The sequence below is a fragment of the Megascapheus bottae genome, chromosome 3 (genome assembly GCF_031878675.1).
Source record: "Megascapheus bottae isolate mThoBot1 chromosome 3, mThoBot2.hap1, whole genome shotgun sequence".
Lineage (NCBI taxonomy): Eukaryota > Metazoa > Chordata > Mammalia > Rodentia > Geomyidae > Megascapheus > Megascapheus bottae.
The window spans coordinates 20,479,921-20,502,482 of record NC_143511.1 but is presented as its reverse complement, the minus strand read 5'-3'; the positions used below and the strand labels follow the sequence as shown (position 1 = coordinate 20,502,482).

Below are 22,562 nucleotides of genomic sequence, written 5' to 3'. Positions count from 1 at the left end.
AATGGGGACCAAGACATGAGAAAGGGTATCAATGTTTGTGAAGTAATGCACCTTCTATCTGGCAAATATAATGTAACCCTTCTATTAATTACAATAAAAATATATGAATAAAAAATCTTCTCTCTCTCCATATATATATAATATACATATATATGTCTTTCTCTGTCTTTCCTTTTCCCTCTCCCTTTGCTCTTTTTTCTCCCTGTCATTCCTGAAAGAATCAAAATTACTACAAACTCCCTCTCTCTCTCTCTCTCTCTCTCTCTCTCTCTCTCTCTCTCTCTCTCTCTCTCTCTCTCTCTCTCCATATATATATATATATATATATATATATATATATATATATATATATAAACTTGGGCCTAGATCACTCACTGAAAACAGGAGAGAAAAAAAGGAGAGGTTGTATGGAGATTCTACCCCTACCACATGTCTAGAACCTTGAAGTCTCAGATAAATATGTTAAAAAAATAGTAATACTATAATACATAACTAGCTTCTTTGTTAAAAAATAGTAATAATACACACATAACTAGCTGCTTTCCAGATTTTTCCCAACACAGCAAATGCAGGTGGTGGCTTGATTCCAAATGAAGGAAATGCTAATTAAGTGATATCTATACTTAGATTTACTAAAGAACCTCTCATCATCATTTCTTCCTTGTCAACTATCTAAAACCATGAGACCAATTATCTAGAAATACAATATAATCCCCCACCTATCAACCAAAAGACTGAAGGGTATGGAAAGTTAAGTGTAATGGATATTCTAAACAATATTAGAAGTTATACCATACAAACTTCTCTCAATGTCTCTCCTCTGTCTCTGTTCCTTATTCTGTTACTGTTTTCAAACAATTTCATATGTAGCTCAAACTACAAAATCCTCCTATGCTCATTCACAAAGTTCTGGGATTAGAGGGGAGAATCACAACAGCCAGCCCAGCATCTTTTCTTTTGATGTAAGTTTATATTTTTACATTGACTCCTTAACTCTCAGTGTTCTTTTTTATTCTAATTTTATGTTCATTACTATCTTTAAGTAGTTGTACAAGGGAAGTATCATTTAACAAAGCAGTGCATAAATGCAATGTATTTTGATCTGTGTTACTCAACAATCTCGTGTGACCATCACCAATCTCAGCCCCCTCTGACCCACCCTTCTCTTACACTTCTTAATTTTTTGGAATATACAATGAATTCTTGACTCACTCTCTCCATCATCACCACTTCTTCATTTCATTGTCTATCTCATTCATCTTGGTACCACCCCACCCCTTACAAGTACCCATTTCTTGGTGCTAATTGTGTTAAGTTTTGATTTTGTTTTTCTTTAAAAAAAAAAGTGGGGGGAGGGGGAAGAAAAGAAATTTGTACTATTTGAACTCTTCATCATTTCATCATTAAGATCCAGAAACACAACAAATCAAAGCATCAAGCATAAATGTTTCTAAACAGTAAAGGACACCCCAAACAAGCTAAAAAGAAAGCCTACTGAATGGGAGATTTTTACCTGCTATTCATCAGACAAGGATCTAGCACACACAAAACTTAACAAATTAAGCCCTCAAAACTTGAATCCACAGTTTTCCTCTTTGTAGGCTGTGGCTAAAAACATTTGCCTTCAGTGTTGTTACTAGAGCTAAAGTAAATAAATATGTTAAAGTGCTTGCTTAAATCACTGCTTCCCAAGCTTCATGTCCAATCACCCAGAAGCCCTTGTGAAAAGTCAGATTCTGGTTCTGTCTGTCTAGGGAGTGTCGTGAGACACTTCGTTTCTAACAATAGTCTATGATGCTGAAATTACCAGTCCATGATTTGTGTGACAAGACCTGCACACAAGAACATGAGTAAGGGCTGGGAGTTTGACCTAGTGGTAGAGTGCTTGCCTAGCATGCACGAGGTCCCGGGTTCGATTCCTCAGTACCACATACATAGAAAAAAAAGCCAGTAGTGGTTCTGTGGCTCCAGTGGTAGAGCTCTAGCCTTGAGAAAGCCCAAGGACAGTTCTCAGGCCCTGAGCTCAAGCCAGGACTGGCAAAAAAAAAAAAGAACATGAGTGAATTCAGCATCATTCTAATTGTACTAATTAATGTGAGAAAATCAAACTTCTTATTGTGGCCACCATAAAGCCAAATTGCACCCCAAGTTAGTATGTAGAAGCATCTTCTACATACTAATCTTTACACAAATTCTACTCAAATACTGTTCTACCAAAGTTCACAGTGATTGTTCTCAAGTCATAAAAAAAAGTTCCCACAAAATCTAGTTGTTCATAAAATCATATGGGAAAATGTAAAGATGAAGACATCCTACTTGGTTGATAAACCTAGGCTTCTTCTTTTCTTTTTTTTTTTTTTCAGTTACCCTAGTGACCTTAATAAAAATTGAGAACCACTGCCTATAGAAGGCAATTAAATACTTACCTGTCAAGTAGGATAACAATAACACAATCTCAGAATTCTAAAATGGTAAAATATTCAGGTCACATTAAGTAATATATGCCAAGGTCAAAATTTAATGAGCAATAGAAATATATATATATACATAAACTTGGTTTGTAATAATATATGCAAAAATTCTTTACTGAAAAAATGTTTTTGAAAAAGTTCTTGGGGAAGGGAGCATTGGCCTAGTGATAGAGTACTTACCTAGCATGCACGAAGCCCAGGCTCTGTTCCTCAGTACCCCATACAGAGAAAAAAAGCCACAAGAGGTGCTATAGCTCTAGTGGTAGAGTACTACTTGAGAAAAACCTAAGGACAATGCCCAGGCCCTGAGTTCAAGCCCCAAGACTGGAAATTAAAAAAAATTTCTCTGTTTTTTATTTTATTTTATCACCAGGAAAATTATAGGGGTTTACAGTTACATTTGTCAGGTAATGGGTGCATTACTTCTTAAAACTTGATACCTTGATGCCCCTTATCATGTTTTTGTCCCTCTTTCCTTCCCCCAACCCCCTAAAAAAGTTCTTCTAGAACAATTTCTGCTACCTTGGGCACAAGGGGATAATGAAATCATTTTCTTGGTTCACAACTCTCTAGGTCTCCTAAAGTGAAAAGTAATATAAAGGCTTATGTGTGTCCTAAGAGTTACAGCATGACTACATGGTCAAGTAAATATAGGAATTCGGTGATGCTTCTGGGTGATGTGGCTGTCTTAATCCAATGAAATAGCTAAGACACTTCTCTTAATATGAGGCAGTCTTTGCAAACAGGCCTATACATGGGACTATATTTGGATTTGTTAAAATAATAATAATAATTCATGAAAAGAAAAAGGGCATTGAAATGACTACCTCTATATGAGTTTCAGGAGAGGAAACATAATTTTTTTTAATTTTATTGCATCAATTTTGCTCTAGACACAGATGATATAGATATAGATTAGATAGGTGGTGACATAGCTCATTGCTGGAAGAGATACAGATATAGACTACTGCTCAAGGTGCAAGTAACCACATTAAGTCAACAAAACTAAAAATGTTACCACAGGTGGCAGTCCACACCTATGATCTCAGCATCTTGAAGACTCAGGTATGTGACTCAAGAAGGAAGAGGAAGAGAAAGAGGGAGAGAAAGAGGAAAGGGAGGAGCTGGAGGAGCCAGGCACTGGTGACTCAAGCCCATAATTCAACAGGCTACGATGTGAGGACCACAGTGGGAAGCCATCCCAGTCAAAAACTCCATGACACTTAGAGCTCCAATTAACGAACCAAAAGCTCGTAGCAGAGGTGTGGCCCGAGTGGCAGATAAACAAAAACAAAACAAAAAACAGATGAGTGCAAGGCCCTGAGTTCGAACCTCAATAGTGGTGCAAGATAGATGACAGATAGATAGATAGATAGATAGATAGATAGATAGATAGATAGATAGATAGATAGATAGATAGATAGATAGAAAAGTTCTTAAGTTAATATGTTCTATGCCAGCAGTTCTCAAAGTATAGTCAATGGAACAGTAACACAGAATTGCCTGGAACTTGTTAGAAATGCAGATTATTAGTCCAATTTAAACCTAGGATATTAGAAATGCTTGTTTTAGCAAGCTCTCCTGGTGATCCTGATGCAAACACACATTTGACAGCATTGTGGTCAGCATCACTTCTTTTAACTCTACTTGTAACAAGAACACAACCTTGGATCCTTCCATGCTACATCTTCCCCAAAGCTTGCTGATGGGACAAAATGCCGTTGGGCATTCAAAAGATGGATAGGTGACTGAGGGGTTCTTCTCTATGACTCTGCTGGAATTAGGTTGGGCAGTCTGGTGCCTCCTTCTTAAGGCTCATTGCTTTGACCTCTCCCGATTTACTGTTCCTGAGGAGCACTTAAGGTCAACAAATTTTGTTTCATCAATATGTGATAGAAGATACTGAGATCAGAGACAGTAATTCCATTGTGAAGGTAACAGAGACATTGTGTTAGCATCAGCTCCTGTGGAAACTAAGCCTCCTTCATATATCACTTACGCTGGGACCACTAAACATCTCAAAGACAAATTTGCCACCAAATCCTGCCTGATGCATTGGCCCTTATCGTTTCTATTTCTGTTTACAAATCCAGCTACAGATGTGGTCTTATTTCCAAACACTCCTCTTATTTTATTTTTATTATCCTTAAGTGACTGTACAAAGGGGTCTTGATTCATCAAACTTTCTTTTTATTCTCATTTCCTAATTATGTTTTTAGAAACTCCTATTGTTGTGCTCACTTCAGCAGCACATGTACTAAAATTGGAACGATACAAAGAAGATTAAAATGGCCTCTGAGCAAGGATGACACTTAAATTCATAAAGCGTTCCACATTTTTAAGATCAAGTTCCTAAAATCTGATGATAAAAACACAATAGTAATAAGTTTCCATAGTCTATAAACAAAAGTAAGAAAACCCTATTGTTTTAGTTCTATATGAAAAACAAACTATAGGAACTAGGCAAAAGCATGTATGTTAAAGTGAGAGAAAATGAGGGCAGGGTGACATTTGTTCAAAAAGAAATGTATTCATGACCTGACTTAGGAAACTGCTACCCCTCTGTACATCACCTTTACAATTTTTAACAAAAAGCACGTATGATAATAAAATGATTTTACAATCATGTACGGGTAGCGAGGTAATCGTGGCTTATTCCTGCAATCTCAGCTGTGAAGGAGTAGTTCCAAGCCAGCCTAGACAAGAAAATCTGAAAGCCTCATCTCTAATTAACCAGCAAAACTTTAGAAGTTGGAGCTATGGCTTGAGTAGTAGAGCTCCAGTCCTGAATAAAGATGCTAAGGGACAGCTCTCAGGCCCTACGATCAAGCCCATGTACCAAGAAACTAATCCTAAAGTCTGTTGACAATGTTCTGTAAATCATTTTCTTTGCTTAAAAAAGTCACAAATCATTTAAGCATTACACAATATTTTTATCTACCAAAATGTTACATGGTGCCCCATTAATCACATATAATTTTTATAGTTTTATGTCATAGCTAAAAATAAACTTTAAAAAAATTGTACAAGTTCAATGCAGTTGTTCAAGGGATCACTCATAACTTACTGTTTGTCTCCAGGTTTTATAACAGATGGGTCTGTCAAGTTTTCTCCAACACCTCAAAAGAAGATAAAAAAAAACTCATTTAGCAAATGGGGCCTTATTTTCTTAGAAATTCAAGAAAACAATCATCAAACTCTTCTTTCTTTTTTTTAAAGGTTATTATATTTACTCTGCAGCAAATTAAACCCCATGTGAATTTGATGTACTATAAAAATCATCCAGGAACACTGGAAAAGTTGAGTTATTGTGCTGTGCCCCACTAGCCCTTCTGTTATAACAAACTTCCAGGCCACAAATGAATGTTTTAGTGCTGCATTCACAGTGACCCATGAGGGCATCTGCCATCCATTTACTATTTGGTATACACAGACCTTCTAATTTTATTTTCTCTGATTCTCAGCAATCATAAAAGAAAAGGAAATATGATCCGCCTGTCCTTATTTTACATTCCATCCTCATTTACATCAATGAGTACATTGATGTTCAAAGACATGGAATAATTTGTCAGTTTGCTCAGACCGTAGGTGGCCTTCACAGGATTAAAGCTGGGCAAAGCTATGTTCCTCCCACTCCATCAGGGTCTCTTCAGATGGACTCCATCAAGGCTCAGCAAGGTACACGGTGCTGTGAGGCTTGGCAGGTACGGTCTCTGCCCCATCAAAGAGGCACATCAAATGCTACATATATATATAGCTCTTATAAACAGGAGAATAAAAATGACACCAAGGTTTTGATCTCCAAGGGGGTTCCACCTACACACCCAGCTGAGAAATTTTTTGAGATGTGTGCTTATGGTATGGGCACTTTTTTTTAATCTAAGTGTCTTCAATAAAATTTGCCTTTTAAAAGATGACACCAAAGCCTGAAAAGATAACAGAGGCGCAATTTAAAAGTTAGGCTTTACCCATCCAGGGGTCAACAATCAAAGTGAATCACTGTTACAAAATACAAGCAATCAAGGGGTGTTCTTCCAGCGGCTGTGCTGTTTCAGACCAGTTAAAGAAGCAATTAAACCCATTGAGCGCAAACCCACACCTGTATTGTTCTCTTTGCTGGAAAGAAATTAACTTTTGTGGGTGATTATTCAAAACTTCTATGTTCTGTTGGTTGAGGGAAAAGAGTTTTTGTTTCTGCATTTGTTTTATTTTGGTTTTGCTTTGGTTTTGTTTTGTGCTGGTACTTAGGGCTTGAACTCAGAGCCTTGTATGTTGTTCCTTGGCTTTTTCACTCAAAGCTGACCCTCAGGTGCTTGAGCCACAGCTCTACTTCCAGTTATTCAGAGGTAAATGTCTCACAGATTTTCTGTACTGACCTGGCTTCGAACCACAATTCTTCGATATCTCAGCCTCCTGAGCAGCTAACATCAGCACACTAGCCACCAGCACATAGCCAAAAATCATAGTTTCAAACTTGAACTCTTTTAAGGTCTTTTCTGTGTTTTGTAGTTTTTCTACTATGTTAAACATTTTTTATGCAAAGGTAATCCATGTAGCCTTTTCCCATGAAGACTGATTTCCTTAGGGAAATAATGTAGTCTGAGATTAGAATTAGTGTTCAACTTTTCTTTGGGCCTTCTTTATTTGTTGGTAAAGATAAGAGACCTTCTTATTAATAGTTTAACATGCACAATTTAAATTCAAAGTATTAAAAGAAAAACTGATATTGAAATGCTGTGTTACAATACGTACACACACTTCTTTATCAATATTCTACATAAAAGAATCTACTGTGACAGCCAACTTGGAGCTATCTGTCAACAATGTAAGATGCTGTGTTAATATGCTCATATATACATATATTATATAGTTATATATTACTTTATAATATATAACTTATACATAACAGACTATTATATAATTAATATTGCATAGTCTACATTATATAATTAAAATTATAAAACATAATTCATGTTATGTATACTATATTTTATATATTATATATAATTTCCATGTAGATTGTAGTCTACATCATAATTGATGGAAATGATAAAATTTTAGATACTGGCTTAATAAGGTCTAATTTTTCTCAATGAAGTCCATGGATCCTCTTAGTCTTACCCAGGAGCCTTTTAAGAACCTCTGGCCACTGATTTTGAATAGGAAAGGAGACAGTAAAGCAACACACAGGAAATGTGCAAAATGAACATGCTTTGCTCTCTCCTTTTTTCTTTTCAAAGCAAGAAGCAGGGTGGGGTTTTCTACTTTTCTCATCGCACAGCCTAGGAAAACCTGCTTTTCTGACCATGGAATAAATAAGGAGAAAGACAGGAAGAACTATCTCAAGTACTGCAGTAGAGAGAACAAAAGTTATAAATTTTACCCTGATTTAATTTAGTGGTGTAAATTTGAGCTAGAAATATGCTATGTCTGAAGAGGTAGTATCAGTTGGGAAAAAGGAAGTTCTGTCAAGAAGAGTTTGTCCAAGCCCCGTGTGTTGCCTCAGACCTGTTAGCTACTCAGGAAGCTGAGATCTGAGGATCATGGTTCAAAGTCAGCCCGGTCACTAAAGATCATGAGACTCTTATCTCCAATTAACCACTAAAAATCTGAAAGTGGTACTGTGGTTCAAGGGTAGGAAAGTCGCCTTGAGCTGAAGAGCTCAGGGACAATGCCCAGGGCCAAAGTTCAAGCCCCACAACTAACAAAAAAGAAAAAAGAAAGAAAGGAAAAAAGAAAAAAGAAAAGAAGAAGCAGCTAAGAGAATGTCAGCTAATGTTTTTATTCTATCTACGCCCTTTTATAAAGTCAAATTTTTAAATTTCCTTAATCAACAGTAAAACTGTATTTCTGATTTATCTCCTTTCCCCAAAATATTTCCTAATCAATAGAACTCCTGTTGGATGAAGGAAAACACTGCCCCCCAAAATCATTTGACACATGATGAAGCAGACATATGCACTTCTTGTGGGCTTCTTGTCAGCTCCCCACAGCTGTCTGCCTATATTGATTATTCTGTATATCTTCTCAATGATGCTCTTGGCTGAAGAAAAGAAGTTTCCCATATTGCTAAATGGATGGGGTTAAAATGTATCTACAAAATCTGGGGATATAGCTACGAATGAGGATGTTTGTGTAACAGCATGTGCAAGATCATGGGTTCAATTCCCAGCATCACACACACACACACACACACACACACACACACACACACACACACACACAGTAAAAGTATCCACAAACTATAACAGTTCAAAGCTTCACTTCTAAGTACACGTTTAGAGGCCTTTCAAAGTGTGCGGCAGCCATGCCACACATTGCCTGTTTCTCCCTGCTACACTGGACTGCCCACTTGGCTGGATGCCAGTGGCTCATGCCTACGACCCTAGCTACTCAGATCTGAGGACTACAGTTACTGCCAGCTGCAGCAATAAAGTCTCATAGACTTTAGAAACTCGTATTTCCAATAAATTCCTAAAATAGTCAGAAGTGGAGCTGTGGCTAAGGGGTAGAGCATAGCCTTGAGCAAAAGAAGCTCAGAGATAATGCCTAGGCCCTGAGTTCAAGCCCCAGGACCAGCACAAAAGAAAAGAAAAGGAAAGGAAAGGAAAAGGTAAAAAGAAGTGCTTCCCAATAGACAAACCGTAATCATTGCCCCTTGTATATACATAGCATCTGGATATTTGGAAAATGTAGGGAAAATGATAATCCTAACCCTTAAAACCTGTCATGATAGCTCTGACTTCTAAAAGTAAATGCCAGTGCCAAGGCAACAGAAGAAAAATCATATAGTGATTCTCTGATCTTAACCAGTTTTGAATCATCAATGAGCTTCTAATCTGTAAAAGGAAGTTACCCTCTTTGTGGCATTGCCATTCACAATGGTGATGGTGTGGATGATGAATCAATCCAGAAATTGCTCTGTTGGAAAAATATTAATACTGTATCTCCAATAGCTTTGGGAGGAAATGAAAATAAAATGTATATAATGAGATTTTTTTTAAAAGAAGGCTACACATCACTATAATGTGAAATACAATTGTTTTTAATTTCCATTGCTGGGAATTAGTGTAGGGTTCCAAGTGAAATAATGGTGATTCAGACTCTCATATGTAAGTGGAACAAAGACCGGAAAACGTCAGTATAATTACAAGTGATGGGATATTGGCCCCACCACTCTTTCAAGTTCAGCTTCCTGGCCTGGCATGGTGGTGTCTGGGTGAATGACTGGCACACTCTTGGAAGAAAGACAACAAAATAACAATAAATAAATAAATAAAGGAACTGGGAGAATAACACACTCAGTTGTCTCCAACTCCTTCTACCCCTTAAAGCAGTAGGGAACAGAGACTAAAGTTGGAGTCTCCCATCAATGTGTGGTTAAGAGTGACCACAGTGCTATGGGCAGCCTGCCTACCCGCAGATTCACTTCGGCTTTAAAAACGCCATTCAGCCGGTCACCACATGTCTGTAATCCTAGCTTCTCAGGAGGCTGAGATCTGAGGATCATGATTCAAAGCCAGCCTGGGCACAAAAGTCCATGAGAATCTTATCTCCAATTAACCACCAGAAAACTGGAAGTGGTGCTGTGGTTCAAGTGGTATAACACTAGCCTTGAGCTGAAGAGCTCAGCTCAGGGACAAAGCCCAGGGCCAAAGTTCAAGCCCCATGACTTACCAAAAAAAAAAAAAAAGCCATTCAGAGGTTAGGTGTTGGTGGATCACATATGTCATCTTAGCTATATATTCAAAAGTCTGGGATCTGAGTATTGCAGTTCAAAGCCACCCAGGGAAGAAAAATCCTGTGAGGTGAGACTCTAATCTCCAATTAACCACCAAACAAAGCTAGAAGTAGGGGCTTTGACTCAAGTGGCAGAGTACTAGCCTTGAGCAATAAAACGAAGGCCCAGCCCTCAGGCACACACCTGCATGTACACACATGCACACATGGTCACTCAGAGCAGAGAAACAACAGGAATTCACAGTTATTGAGGATTTACCATGTGCCAAGGGCATGTCTCAGTGCAGCTCCTTAACAATCTAACAACTTTTAAGTGCATATTATTTTCCCAAGCACCAGTGAAGGAAGTGGGACTGCAATGTGGTAGAGCCAGGGCCACAACTCCAAAGCTCCTCCTAAGGGCTGCTGCTGAGCCCCTCATCCCCCCTCCACCCTCATCCCCAACCACCAGGCAGAACTCAGCCATCATCTCTCCAAAACTCAGAAAGAAAAGTAAATTAAATATAATATAAAACTGAACCAAACCCATTAGGCGGTTTTTTTTAAATGCCTTCTATTCTTCCCATTTGTTTTGGTTTTTTTTTTTTCATTTCCATCCTGGTTTGGATTAAATATGATAATGCACATAAGCCTTTAGTCAAGTGCCTGGCACAAATAAGTACTTGGTAACTGTTAACCAGTAGCAGCAGGAGGGCTGGTTATAATTACTACTATAGGATTCCTGTTGGCCCATAAATTCAGGGCTAACGAATTACCCCAAAGTCTTGGATAACTACCTCAAATGTTGGCCCACCCACTCTATGATGTCCACTCTCTTCCTTTCTTTGAAGGTCCATGTTTTGACATAGCTTATTTGGAGTGGCCTATTTCTGTAATTCACATAATTACTAAGGAAGAGAATAAAGTTAATTCCCTTTTTCCCCCCAAGACTATCAACACAGTATTTGTTCTGTTTAATGTCACTTTGGATTACTAAGAGACATAAAAATCCCCAAACATAAACATCATTAAACAAAAACCTATTCAAGTGGAATACAAAACACACTAAAGAGTCATCATTAATTCCTTAAAATTTTTCTTTGGTTGTTTTGTTGTTGTTGTTGTTTGTTTGTTTGTTGTCTCTCCTTTTTTTTTTTTTTTTGCTTTTTAAGCAACTCCACCCCAAAAGTCAAAACACAAACTGTGGAGTTCAGAGGAAAACAATCAAACTCCCCAACTTGAGTGACAAAAACAGATGGGGCAGGGAGCAATCATGTCCCAGGTTTCTGTTCACCCTGCACTTGCTGGTTTAAAAAGCAGAATGGTTTGGGTCATTTTCAATTTGTGTAGATGCCTTCCTAAAATATTGTGTTTGAGGGTTTAGAACTACAGTCCAACTTTGTGAACAGCAGAAGTCGCAAAGGAAGGAATACTTTTATGTAGTTTTGAAAGTATATATTCATTTCTTGAGCATGGGACACCAATTCCAAAGTGACTTTGCAATCCTACTGGCTCTTGCTCTTCTTGCCTCAAAGTAGTATATTTTTCTAGACATTCTTCCACCTCCAAGCATGGCTTTAAGTACAGAGTCTCAGAAATGAAGAGCCGGGGGAAACAGAGAGGACAAGAGGGAGACAAAAGGCCTAGCTTGTTTAAAGGCATCATGAGGTGAGAATTTCCTCTAGGCATGATGCTGTTAAAGAAATAAGGCAGAAGAAAAGGACAGGGCTGGTCAGCTCAGCTTACATCTGCATCTAGGCTTCCCTTTAAGTAGCCATGCAACCCTGGGCAAGTTATTTAAACTTTCTGGGCCTAAATTCCTCATAATACCTACCTGGAGGTGCTGCTTCTGGGATTAAATGAAATAGCTTCTATGAAAGTTCCTAGGCTAAATCCCTTATTTAAAACCAAAGCCTCAGTCAGTGAGCCCAAGGACTAAACTTTGACCTTAATACATATTATGTACAATCCCTGCAAGGAAAGCCTGCTGGAGATACTCTGTGTGTGCTGCAATATTAGAAGTCGCATGTGAGGTGTCCATAGTAGAGAGATGTGCAGATCAAAGGCTTGCACTAAATTAGAAGCCACTGACTCTCTCGAACTGATCCTATGCTCTCACGAGCTGTCACATCCAGCGACATGGCAAAGAGAACAAGCTCAATTATAAACTGTTAAGGCAATAAACTCAAAATTCTACAAAAACATAGCCAGAATTTAAACTTTCCTATATATCCAATCATGTACATTTACATTTAATGGTAGTCAAATGCCCAAGTCAAAGCCATAAACCTGGAAGTTTCTCAAAGAAAAACCATTCTCCATCTAATTCCATATTTTTTGTATCTTTAAATTCTGAGAAGCTAATCAATCAGCTGCTTATATTCATTGCTTCCTTACTCTGAGTAGGAATCCGAATACCAGATGTTCATGTCATCACTGAAAAATGGCTCTATTTCCCTTCAAATCTAGAGATCTGTGCACCACTCAGAAGGCTCAAATCTGAAGTTCAAAGCCAGCCCAGACAGAAAAGTCTATGAGATTCTTATCTGTAATCAACCATCAAAAAGCTTAAAGTTTCGGCTCAAGTGGTAGAGGGCCAGTCTTGAGTGAAAATGTTAAGTGACAACATCTAGGCCTTGACTTCAAGCCTTAGTAGCAGAACAGGCACACACACACACACACACACACACACACACACACTCCACTAAACAGTGTGCCCCACTTCATGGCCCACCCAAGTTTTGGCAAGATTAGTTAGAGCTTTGTCCCAGGCCTGTGGAGTTCCATTTTGCACATCAATCACCTTGCAAGTCTAAAACCAGCAGCTCCCCTCGAGTGTACTCATAGGTCCAGTGAGAGAAAGCTAACATCAGCTCCTCCAGGGTGTTGCTAGGGACAATTTCATCTCCATTGTTGTTGTTATACTTCTGGAATGCTCCTGTCATGTATTTCTCAATGGTTAACCACTGGTTGGCTGAATGGCAGTAGATTAAGAAAACTTCCAAGAACCTGTGATGGAAAAGACACCATTGGCCTCACACAAGACAGCAGTAGTGAGACTTATCCATCAGCATGGCAGGATGGTTCTCCTAACTCTGCCCTGACATAGCTGCAATGCGCATGACCTTGCTCTCTCCGTACAGGGTCGAATGCAAAAACCTGGGAGGTGGGGTTTTTTTGGTGTTGTTTTTGGTTTCGTTTTGCTTTGCTTTGCCCCCTATGTATCACACCTTCCTTCCTATAGAAAAGCTTCCCAGTTTTTACCAGTACTCGACCCAACTTTTCTTGCTGTGCTCTCTAAAGTTCCTTGGAAAGGAAAGAAATAAAGCTTCTCTGTAAATTCTTAGCACTCAGTTATGATCGGGCTTGGTAAACGAGTACATACATGTGTGTGAAAACACTCAAGTGAAACATGGTAAGGGTTTATTCTTACGAATTTCCCAAAATCCCTTTAACTTGCTGAGGAAAAGGGAGAAATTACATTTGAAGTGGGAAGACTCTTCTACCTTGGTGGTCCTGGGTGTTAGCATGTACCTCCACCCAACATCAGATGGTTGAGATGAAGGTCATAGCGTCTGCCTAAAACTCCTCAGAGATAGAGTCTAATGTATCTCTGGACAATCTGATGCTCTTTGCACCAGTTTATATATCACTATAGGAGGAAGAATCCAAAACTAAGGTCATGGGAATTTCCAGTGGGTCCAGCATTTATCAAGACTAATGGACTGAGAAGACAGCAACAGACATCCTTAAAAGAAAGGACTCAATTGTTATGATTCCCTTACCTTGGTGTGTAAGGAATGGTCTGTGGTTTCACTTGATTGAAGGTATAGATTAGTTTTTGGGCAGCTCTTTGTTGTTGAATTTCCTACAAAACAAGGCATTTTATATGTACGTATATGTATACTTCTATATCATATTACATATATTACATGCATATATGTAATGTATGTTACATATGTTGTATATATTGCACATATACATACATCGTGCATGTATAATAAAAACATAATTAATATATGTAATGTGTAAATATGGGCAATGTGTATACATGGTTATATATGTGTATTATACAGATACATGGTTACTAACATATACCTACTAACTAATGACCACAGAAATCTTAGAAATTGCTCAAAATGTGAAATTTTAACATTATGTAATCCTCATTGCTCCCTACTCACCAAACCAAAAGCCTTACAAAGCAAAAGTAACAAAACTCGACCTCTTCAAAAGGTAACAGGCTCCTTTCTTATTGCAGATAATGGTTTGGGATGGGAATCCAAGCAGATCTCTCCATCTGGGCTCTGGGTCTCTGGATTTCAGACTTACCCGGAGGCAAAGATGAAGCACGGTGCTCTCCTGAAAGATTTCATGCCACGTCTGCACAACCTCAGGGAGGAAAGACTTCACAATGAAAACCTGCCCTGGCTTGAGAACGTCATCCTCAGACCAAGTACTGATAACTCGCATGGCTTTTCGGAGGCCACCGCCCAGCTCCTCTTGAGACAACACCCGGATCATTGCAGCTCTCCCATACTGGGACCAAGAGGACATGCTTTTATCAAGGTTCAAAGGGAAACTCTCCTCCAGCTTGTAGATCGTCACTTCTTCTCCTGCTGCAGAGACACGTGAGGACCAAGTGTGCAGTGAGTTCCCACAAAATATTCAAGAACTGTTACACTAGGCCAGATTCAGTAGGTCACTTCTGCAACCCCAGCTACTCAGGAAGTGGAGATAAGATATATAGCTCCATACCGTTGTACACAAATAATTATCAAGACACAACCTCAACTAATAAACTGGGCATGATAATTCACATCTGTCATTCTAACTATGGCAATCCTAAAAAGATTACAGTCCAGGCTGGCTTAGGCGGAAAAAAATAAAGATCTTAAATTAAAAACAAACAAACACTAAAGTAAAAAGGGCTGAGGGTCTGACTCAAGTGGTAGAACATATACTCAGCAAGTTCAAAGCCCTGAGCAACCTTCAGAACTGAAAAAGAAATGTCAACCTAAATTATACTTATTATAGATTCTAAATAGACAAAAAACAATATCCATGCCAGGGTATGTTTCTTTTGTTAAGGCAAATATTTCTAATAAGGTAATTTAACCTATAATTATTGCCATCTGAGGACCTTATTAGGTATGTTTTTCTCATTCATTTTCTTGATATATTAATATCAAAAATACACAATATCTGTTTATGAGCTCTATGTGTATCTGTGCTTCTGTGCTTTATGGAAATTTTGGGTGTGTGTTGGGAGGTAGTACTCCTTCTTTAGAGGTGATAGTACCCAACTGAGAATGCATGGTTAAACTCATTAGGGTCAGATAGCAGACAGTATCAACATCACAACCCAGAACCTCTCCCTTCTTTCTTCATTCCCTTGAGAAGTCCCTTAAAGCCTCCATTTCCTCATTCATTAAAATGGTAATAGAAAGTAATTCTCACTTCTTTCTTTTACCGTAAAGATTAAATATAATAATATAGGAAGTGGGGCTGTGGCTCAAGTGGTAGAGAGCTAGCCTGTGGGGGGAGGGGGGAAAGCTCAGGGACAGCACCTAGGTTCTGAGTTGAAACCCCAGAAGAAGAAAAAACCCACAATAATACAGCTAACAGGAGCTACAGCCACAAATATAAATCCAATCCCATGCAAAAGACTTTTAGACACAAAACTCTAAGCTTAGTAGTGCTACCATAAGCTATCTACCAGGGAGCAAGTCTTACTGAGCCTGGACTCCACTGTGCAGTGTTAACTCTGCATGTCAGAAGAAACATCACCTAAACAGAGTTTAGACTGGCTCATTTGCTTACTTCTTTGCTTCCAATGTTTATTGTTTTGTTTGTTTGTTGTGAATACAGTTCCTTTTGTTGTGTCTAATTCCTTACCAATAAACACATTTAGAGAATTCTTAATAACATATTTTCAACTATTTCTTCTTGGTACACTGAAAATCACTTTGGAGACCTAATCCCTAAAGGATTTACAGCAGAGCTATTGATTTGTAAAAACAGCCAAGCAGCCAAGTAGAGGAAAAGGCATTAGCAATCAGTCCAGCCTGGTCTCTCCTTTGAGCAGGCTGAGATCCAAGTTCAAAGGTAACAGGAACATCCTTCCATTGACTGTTTGATTGTGATCTCTCCTGCTACACAGACAGTCCCTGCTAGCCTTGGCTTAATATGAGCTGGAGATTCACCCCTGAAACATGGCACCTGCCCTCTGGGGTCAGAGAATTCAGTGGGTTCGAAATAAAACAGACAGGTGAAAAGCTATATACAGCTGGGCACCAGTGACTCACACCTGTCATCTTAGCTGCTCAAGAAGCTGAGATATGAACATCAAGGTTCAAAGCTAGCCTAGGCAGAAAACTCCATAAGACCCTTATCTCCAATTAACCAGTGAAGAAGAAAGGAGTGGAGATGAGGTTCAAGGGGTAGAGTACCAGCCTTGAGTGAAAAAACTGAGCAAGAACATGAGGCCCTAAGTTCAAGCCCCAGTACTGGTAAAAGATAAATATATAAATGACAATTAAAAGACTTTGTCTTATTTCCTTTCTTATGCACTCTGGTCTTCACCCAATAAATGCCAGGTACAACCTTATTAGTTTCTTCCAGCTGCTACTCACTGGTAGCTGTTGACCCTAAATCCTGAACTTTGCAAGAATGTCCATTTTAGGAAATGAATCTCCCTAACCTACAACCATGAACAAAAGGAAATTTTCAAATAAAAAATGCACCTGCTCTGTGAGCTCTCCTTGGTAGTCAGAGTCATACCTCAGTCCCTAGCCCAGACTTGAGAAGGTAGAAATGCTACTCACCAAACAGTTGGATTGGCGTGAATGGTATGGTCTGAGAAAGCCTCATTAAATTATTCCTTAAACAAAAGCAGATTTGCTGTTTTAAGTCCTTATCAATGCATTAAATTTACAGGAAACCTCCCCACCTCAATATGTTCGTGTAATACCAGGATAACTCATTTCAGACACTCTTTCATTTTTTCCTAATCAGAATATATTTTGGCTAGGCACTGATGGCTCACACTTCTAATCGTAGCTACTCAGAAGGCTGAGATCAGAGGATCCTGGATCTAAGCCAGCCCTGACAGGAAAAGCCCTGACACTCTTAACTCTGATTAATCACCAGGAAACCAGAAGTAGAACTGTGGCTCAAAGTTGTAGAGCACTAGCTTTGAGCTAATAGAGTTTAGGAATAGCACCCTAAATTCAAGCCCCATGACCAACCAAAATAAATAAATCAATTATGTGTATTCTAAAGCTATACATTATGTCTCAAATGTCTTAGGAACATTTTTCTATAAGATTTTTGCAACATAGTCCACACAATAGGATGTCCCGGACAACAACTGTCATGCTAATTCATATATATATATATATATATATATATATATATATATATATATATATATGGAACGTTCTTTTAAATGGTTTCATAATCCATGATCATCTCTCTGGTTTTCCTTTTCCAAAGCAAATACAAAACACAGTGGACTATGGGGACACCTGCTGTTGATTTTTGCACAGTTCATCAATTTTTTTTTCTCCTCCAGAGAGAACTGAAGACGAATTTTAATTAGAAGCAAGTTATCTGCATTTTCCTATTAAGAGCCATAGCCTAATAGATCAAAGTTGATATGAGTTACACTATTCCTCACCAGAGACGTTTTAAAGTTGACAGCTGGAGTCAAAATAACAGATTACTGTTGGGCTGAAAAACCTTGTGTAAAGGATTTGGGTATTATCCCTTCCAAAGCTGAGAACAATGACCCCCAAGAAACCACCCAGTGGCACATGTCCAGTTGGTTGTTACATTGTTTTGCATTTCAAAGTGTGTTCTCTTGAATTCTCAACTGGCCCTCTGACAGACTGATCCTGAGGAAGGGGCAGTACAATTGTTCCCTCTTGAAAAAAAAAAACAAAAGACAATGGAAGCACTGTAAAGTGATGTTGCTTCAGAGAGTCAAGACCCTTGGCATCTTTGTTTAATAACATCTTTGTAAGGCCAGCTTTGTTGGACTTGTTCTGTGGTATTGGCATCTATTCAGTGATCATGTTCACTGTGGACCTTTGGAAGATGCAAAACTCTCCACTAAGAACGAAAGGTCTGTCTTATCTCAAGCGCAACGCATTAAGATCTCTAGTTAGGGGATGGCTTAGAGCTTTTAAAGAATTTTTAAGATACCAAGGTTATCTTTCCCTTTCAACATTTAGAACTTTTGGATATAATTTTTTTTTTGAATTTTCTTTCTTTTCAGTGCCAGTCCTGGGGCTTGAACTCAAGGCCTGGGGCTGTCCCTGAGCTTTGAGACGCAGTTCTACTTCCAGCATTTTTTATACTTAATTGGAGTTTCATGGACTTTCCTCCCAGGCTCACTTTAAAACATGAACTTAGATCTCAGTCTTCTGAGTAGCTAGGATTAAAGGTGTAAGCCACTAGTGCCTAGCTGAAATATATATTTTTAAAATATAATTGTATTGTTATTATTAAGGTGTTGTACATGGAAAAAGATAACATCTTCAATAATTGGCAATGGAAAAACTGGACATCCATATGTAGAAAACGAAAATTGTACTGTTATCACCTACCAATATTAACTCAAAGTAGATCAATGTCAAACTTAAAACTTTGGAAATGACTGCAAGATAGATCAGGAGAAACATTTCAGGCACAGGCAGGAAGATTTTGAAAAGAATCCCAAAATCACATCAAAACAAAAAGTTTCTGCATTGCAAAGAACCTAAACACTAAGCTAGAAAGACAGCCACATATGGGGAGTTCCTTAACCGTAGTACATCCAATGAAGGCCTGAAATAACTATCTTTTTTATTTAATTTTTATTTTTTAGCTGTTATTATGAAGGTGATATACAGAGTAGAAATAATTATCTTTTAATCCAAAATTCTCTTCCATCATTCCTTCCTCTTTCTTTATTTCTCCTCCTCCTCCTCCTCCTCCTCCTCCTCCTCCTCCTCCTCCTCCTCTTCTTCTTCTTCTTCTTCTTCTTCTTCTTCTTCTTCTTCTTCTTCTTCTTCTTCTTCTTCTTCTTCTTCTTTGCTTTCTTGCTTTCTTGCTTTGTTTTTGAGACAAGATCTTGCTGAGTCGCCCAAGTTACTTGGCCTCAAACTTGAAATCCTCCTGTCTCCCAGCCTCCCCTGTGTGTATCATCATTCTCAGTTCCAAATTTTTTTAAATCCTGACAACTTGTTTTTTTTGAAGTCAGTGCCAAAACACATCTAGATGTCATTTCCCATCTGATTAAACAAATTGCCAAGTGTGGGGTGTGACCATTACTATAGAATTGATCCCCACTTTTGTTTCCAATCCCAAATTCAGACAGTTAACTCAATTGACCTGTATGCACACATGCTTCCTACCTGAATAATGATGGTGAGACTCTTGGGGGCTTTTGAAGAAGGCTGAGATGCCTGAAATTACAGGACAGATTGGCATTTTAATTAGTTGACTTGAGATAAATACACACATATGAAGATATTGCCTTCAAAGTTATTATTGACCAGGTTAATCAGAATGACTTCTCACTGTGAAAAAAAAAAAAAGCTCTCCTGATATCTTTTAACCACATTATTGCGCATGGTATCCTGACAGCTTCTAATCATCAATGTAATATCTCCAAACACATTTATACAGGGAATTGAAGAAAGACAGGTAATATTAGCCTCCAAGATGGATTTCCTCTGAACCAATTACACCGCTGGGTACCAGACGGTACTTCTCTGCCTATCACAGTTCATGACACCACAGAAGCTTGATTCTCACAGCTCCCTGCCAAGATGCACTACTAACAGAAAGGCATTATTAATGCCAAGTTATCAGCATTGCCTCATGGACCTGAAATAATGACAAAATGATGGAAATGCATTGAGATTAGATACCAGAAACAAAGAGGAGATGGAGACTATGACAGCACAGGGAGGGGTGGAGGAGACAAACTGTGTTTGGCTGCACACCTATGCTGGGGAAAGCTCTTCTGAGTTTAACTCATTCTCTTCCATCTGCTCCAAATCTAAATTCCAGGACTCCAGAGAATGTCTTTGCAACAGTTTGCCACTTTATTTTAAAAAATCAAAATTAAATTGAAGAAACTTTAGTCTCATGGTAACAACTGCTTTCTACCTAGTAAGCAGCTTCTTGTGACTGGGTAAGTAAGGGAGCAAGAATTCTTTGAGGGTCCATAGCAAAAAAAAAAAGAAAGAAAGAAAAAAAGGATCAGCAAATTATTTTGGTAATCAAATGTGTGTTTTCAGCACCCACTACAGGTAATGAGAGGCAAATCAGGTGACATTCCTGCCCTAGAGAAAAAGAAGTACAATATAGTAGATTAAAAATACAGAAAGAAGACTGCCCAGGCACCAGTAACTCACATCTATCATCCGAGCTACTCAGGAGGCTGAGATCTGAGGATTGCTGTTCTAAAACATCCTAGGCAAAGTCTGTGAAACTCTTATCTCCAATTAGCTACCACCAAAATAAAAAACCAGAAATAGAGCTGTGGCTCAGGTAGTAGACCACTAACGTGAGATTTAAAAAAAAAAAAAAACTCAGGGAGAATGTTCCAGACCTTGAATTCAAGCCCCAGGACCAAATTCTGTATGCTAAGCAAAGATAAATACTGAAGTGTTTATGGAATATACTAATTCCATATAATTCTATAGAGATAAGAGCTTTATAGACAGTGTGGTCTATTTTACAAGACGTGAGCATCGGAATGTCATAAACCTTAGTTTCATTACTGGCTTCATCATGAAAGGACCTGGAAAATATGATTATGTTTATCGAAGTATTTAAGGTAGTCCGTGGCCTATTCTCAAGAAAAAGAGCAGTAAGCAAAGCAAATAAATAAAGCCTTTGCCTATAGAAGTTGCTTCTAGTTGGTCATATGGGATATAATCTTATTGAAACTTTATAAGAGATGCCTTCTACAAACAATATAAGGAATGGTCCTTAACGGATAATGTGATTTTTTAAATGACAGTAAGTGCCAAGGTATGGTGGCTCATGCTTGTAAACCCAGCTACTCAGAAAATGGAGATAAATACAGCAAAACAATGCATGAGATCCCATCTTAAAAACAAAAAAAAACTAAAAGCAAAAGATTTTAAGACATAGAGAGTCCTTGCTTAGCAAACGGAAGTCCTGAGTTCAATCCCAGCACACCAAAACAAAATGACACTAAAAACTGTCAGATAGTAGAAACAAGCTCAGTGGGTTTACCTTCCTTCGTGGGAAAAAATGGGGAAATATCAGTCAAAACAAATATTTCAAAATGGTCTGGATTTAGCTGCGAAAATAGAATCAATGCTATTTTTCTAATACATTTTCCATAGAGTACAGTAGACCACAACTATAAATTCAAAGCCTATACAAGACTCAGCAGGCCAACGAACCCCAACATTAATATGGAGAAAATAAAAATATACAAATAAAAACTTACTGTCGATTTCACTTGAACTTTGCCTCCTGTTTGGGGAGAAAGAAGTGAAAATATTTAGATACATCTTTCTCTGACGAAACAAAAGAAATACTTGAGACAGAAACAACAACGCATATGTATGTATAACCACCCAATATCATCTAATAATAACCAAATATTCATACTTTATCAATAGAGAAATGTATAGGCCTTCAATTATGTTCATAAAAAGCCAAGCACCAGATATGCACTTAAGTTACTTGCTATATACACCCTAAGCTACTTAAGAAGCCGTTGCATATTTTCTTCTTTTTTTTCTTTAATTAGCTATGTGATCACACAACATATATAAGATTTAACTGTGTTTGTGCTGTTTTAGATCAATTAGACTAAGGGGTTACTGAACTATGCAAAGTAGATGCCTACAAATGAGTGTGTGAATGTCTCCGGACAAGCCTACAAATCAGTTTCATTAGCCCACGTGGCCCCTAAATGTTCAAAAGCTGGAATTAGCTCTCCTTAAATTGTAACTTGCCCTGCTCAAGTGCACAAGCGGCCATGGGCAAGTCTGAATAAATGCATTCAAAGAATATCTCCAGTATTTAAGGTCCTTAGGGAAGAAAGTACAATTACAATTATTGTTTAATTTCATGCTGCAATAACCCACCACTCTGCATGAACATAAACTATTGAACCTTTGGGAAAAGAAAGTCATGAGTCCTCTAAGTCTAGAGGCAGGCTTGCAGTGCTGCCGGGATGGTAGATCCTGAGATAGGCCATCTCCAACAAATCTGATGACCATCCATTGAGAAACACCTTCTACCTGCTAAGAGCATAGATTGGTTTTCCTGTAGAGTAGATGATTTGAATTGTGCCCCTTGTGGTAATGTGGATAATTTGATGTCACATGAGAA

At 38.3% G+C, this 22,562-nt stretch overlaps 1 protein-coding gene and 1 non-coding gene across 2 annotated transcripts in view; one reads left to right on the top strand and one right to left on the bottom strand.

Moving 5' to 3' along the window:
• Positions 1-22,562, bottom strand: part of Trpm6 (transient receptor potential cation channel subfamily M member 6) — a 131,718-nt gene that overhangs the window by 7,708 nt on the left and 101,448 nt on the right. The window contains 7 exon segments of the mRNA XM_090329291.1: positions 5,539-5,590; positions 12,994-13,199; positions 13,976-14,058; positions 14,523-14,809; positions 17,018-17,073; positions 19,579-19,642; positions 21,670-21,695. Of these exon segments, the coding sequence (XP_090185417.1) occupies positions 5,539-5,590; positions 12,994-13,199; positions 13,976-14,058; positions 14,523-14,809; positions 17,018-17,073; positions 19,579-19,642; positions 21,670-21,695 (774 nt within the window).
• Positions 4,705-4,811, top strand: LOC150065039 (U6 spliceosomal RNA). Its single transcript, XR_016535081.1, has one exon. It is a non-coding gene; the product is annotated as a U6 spliceosomal RNA (small nuclear RNA).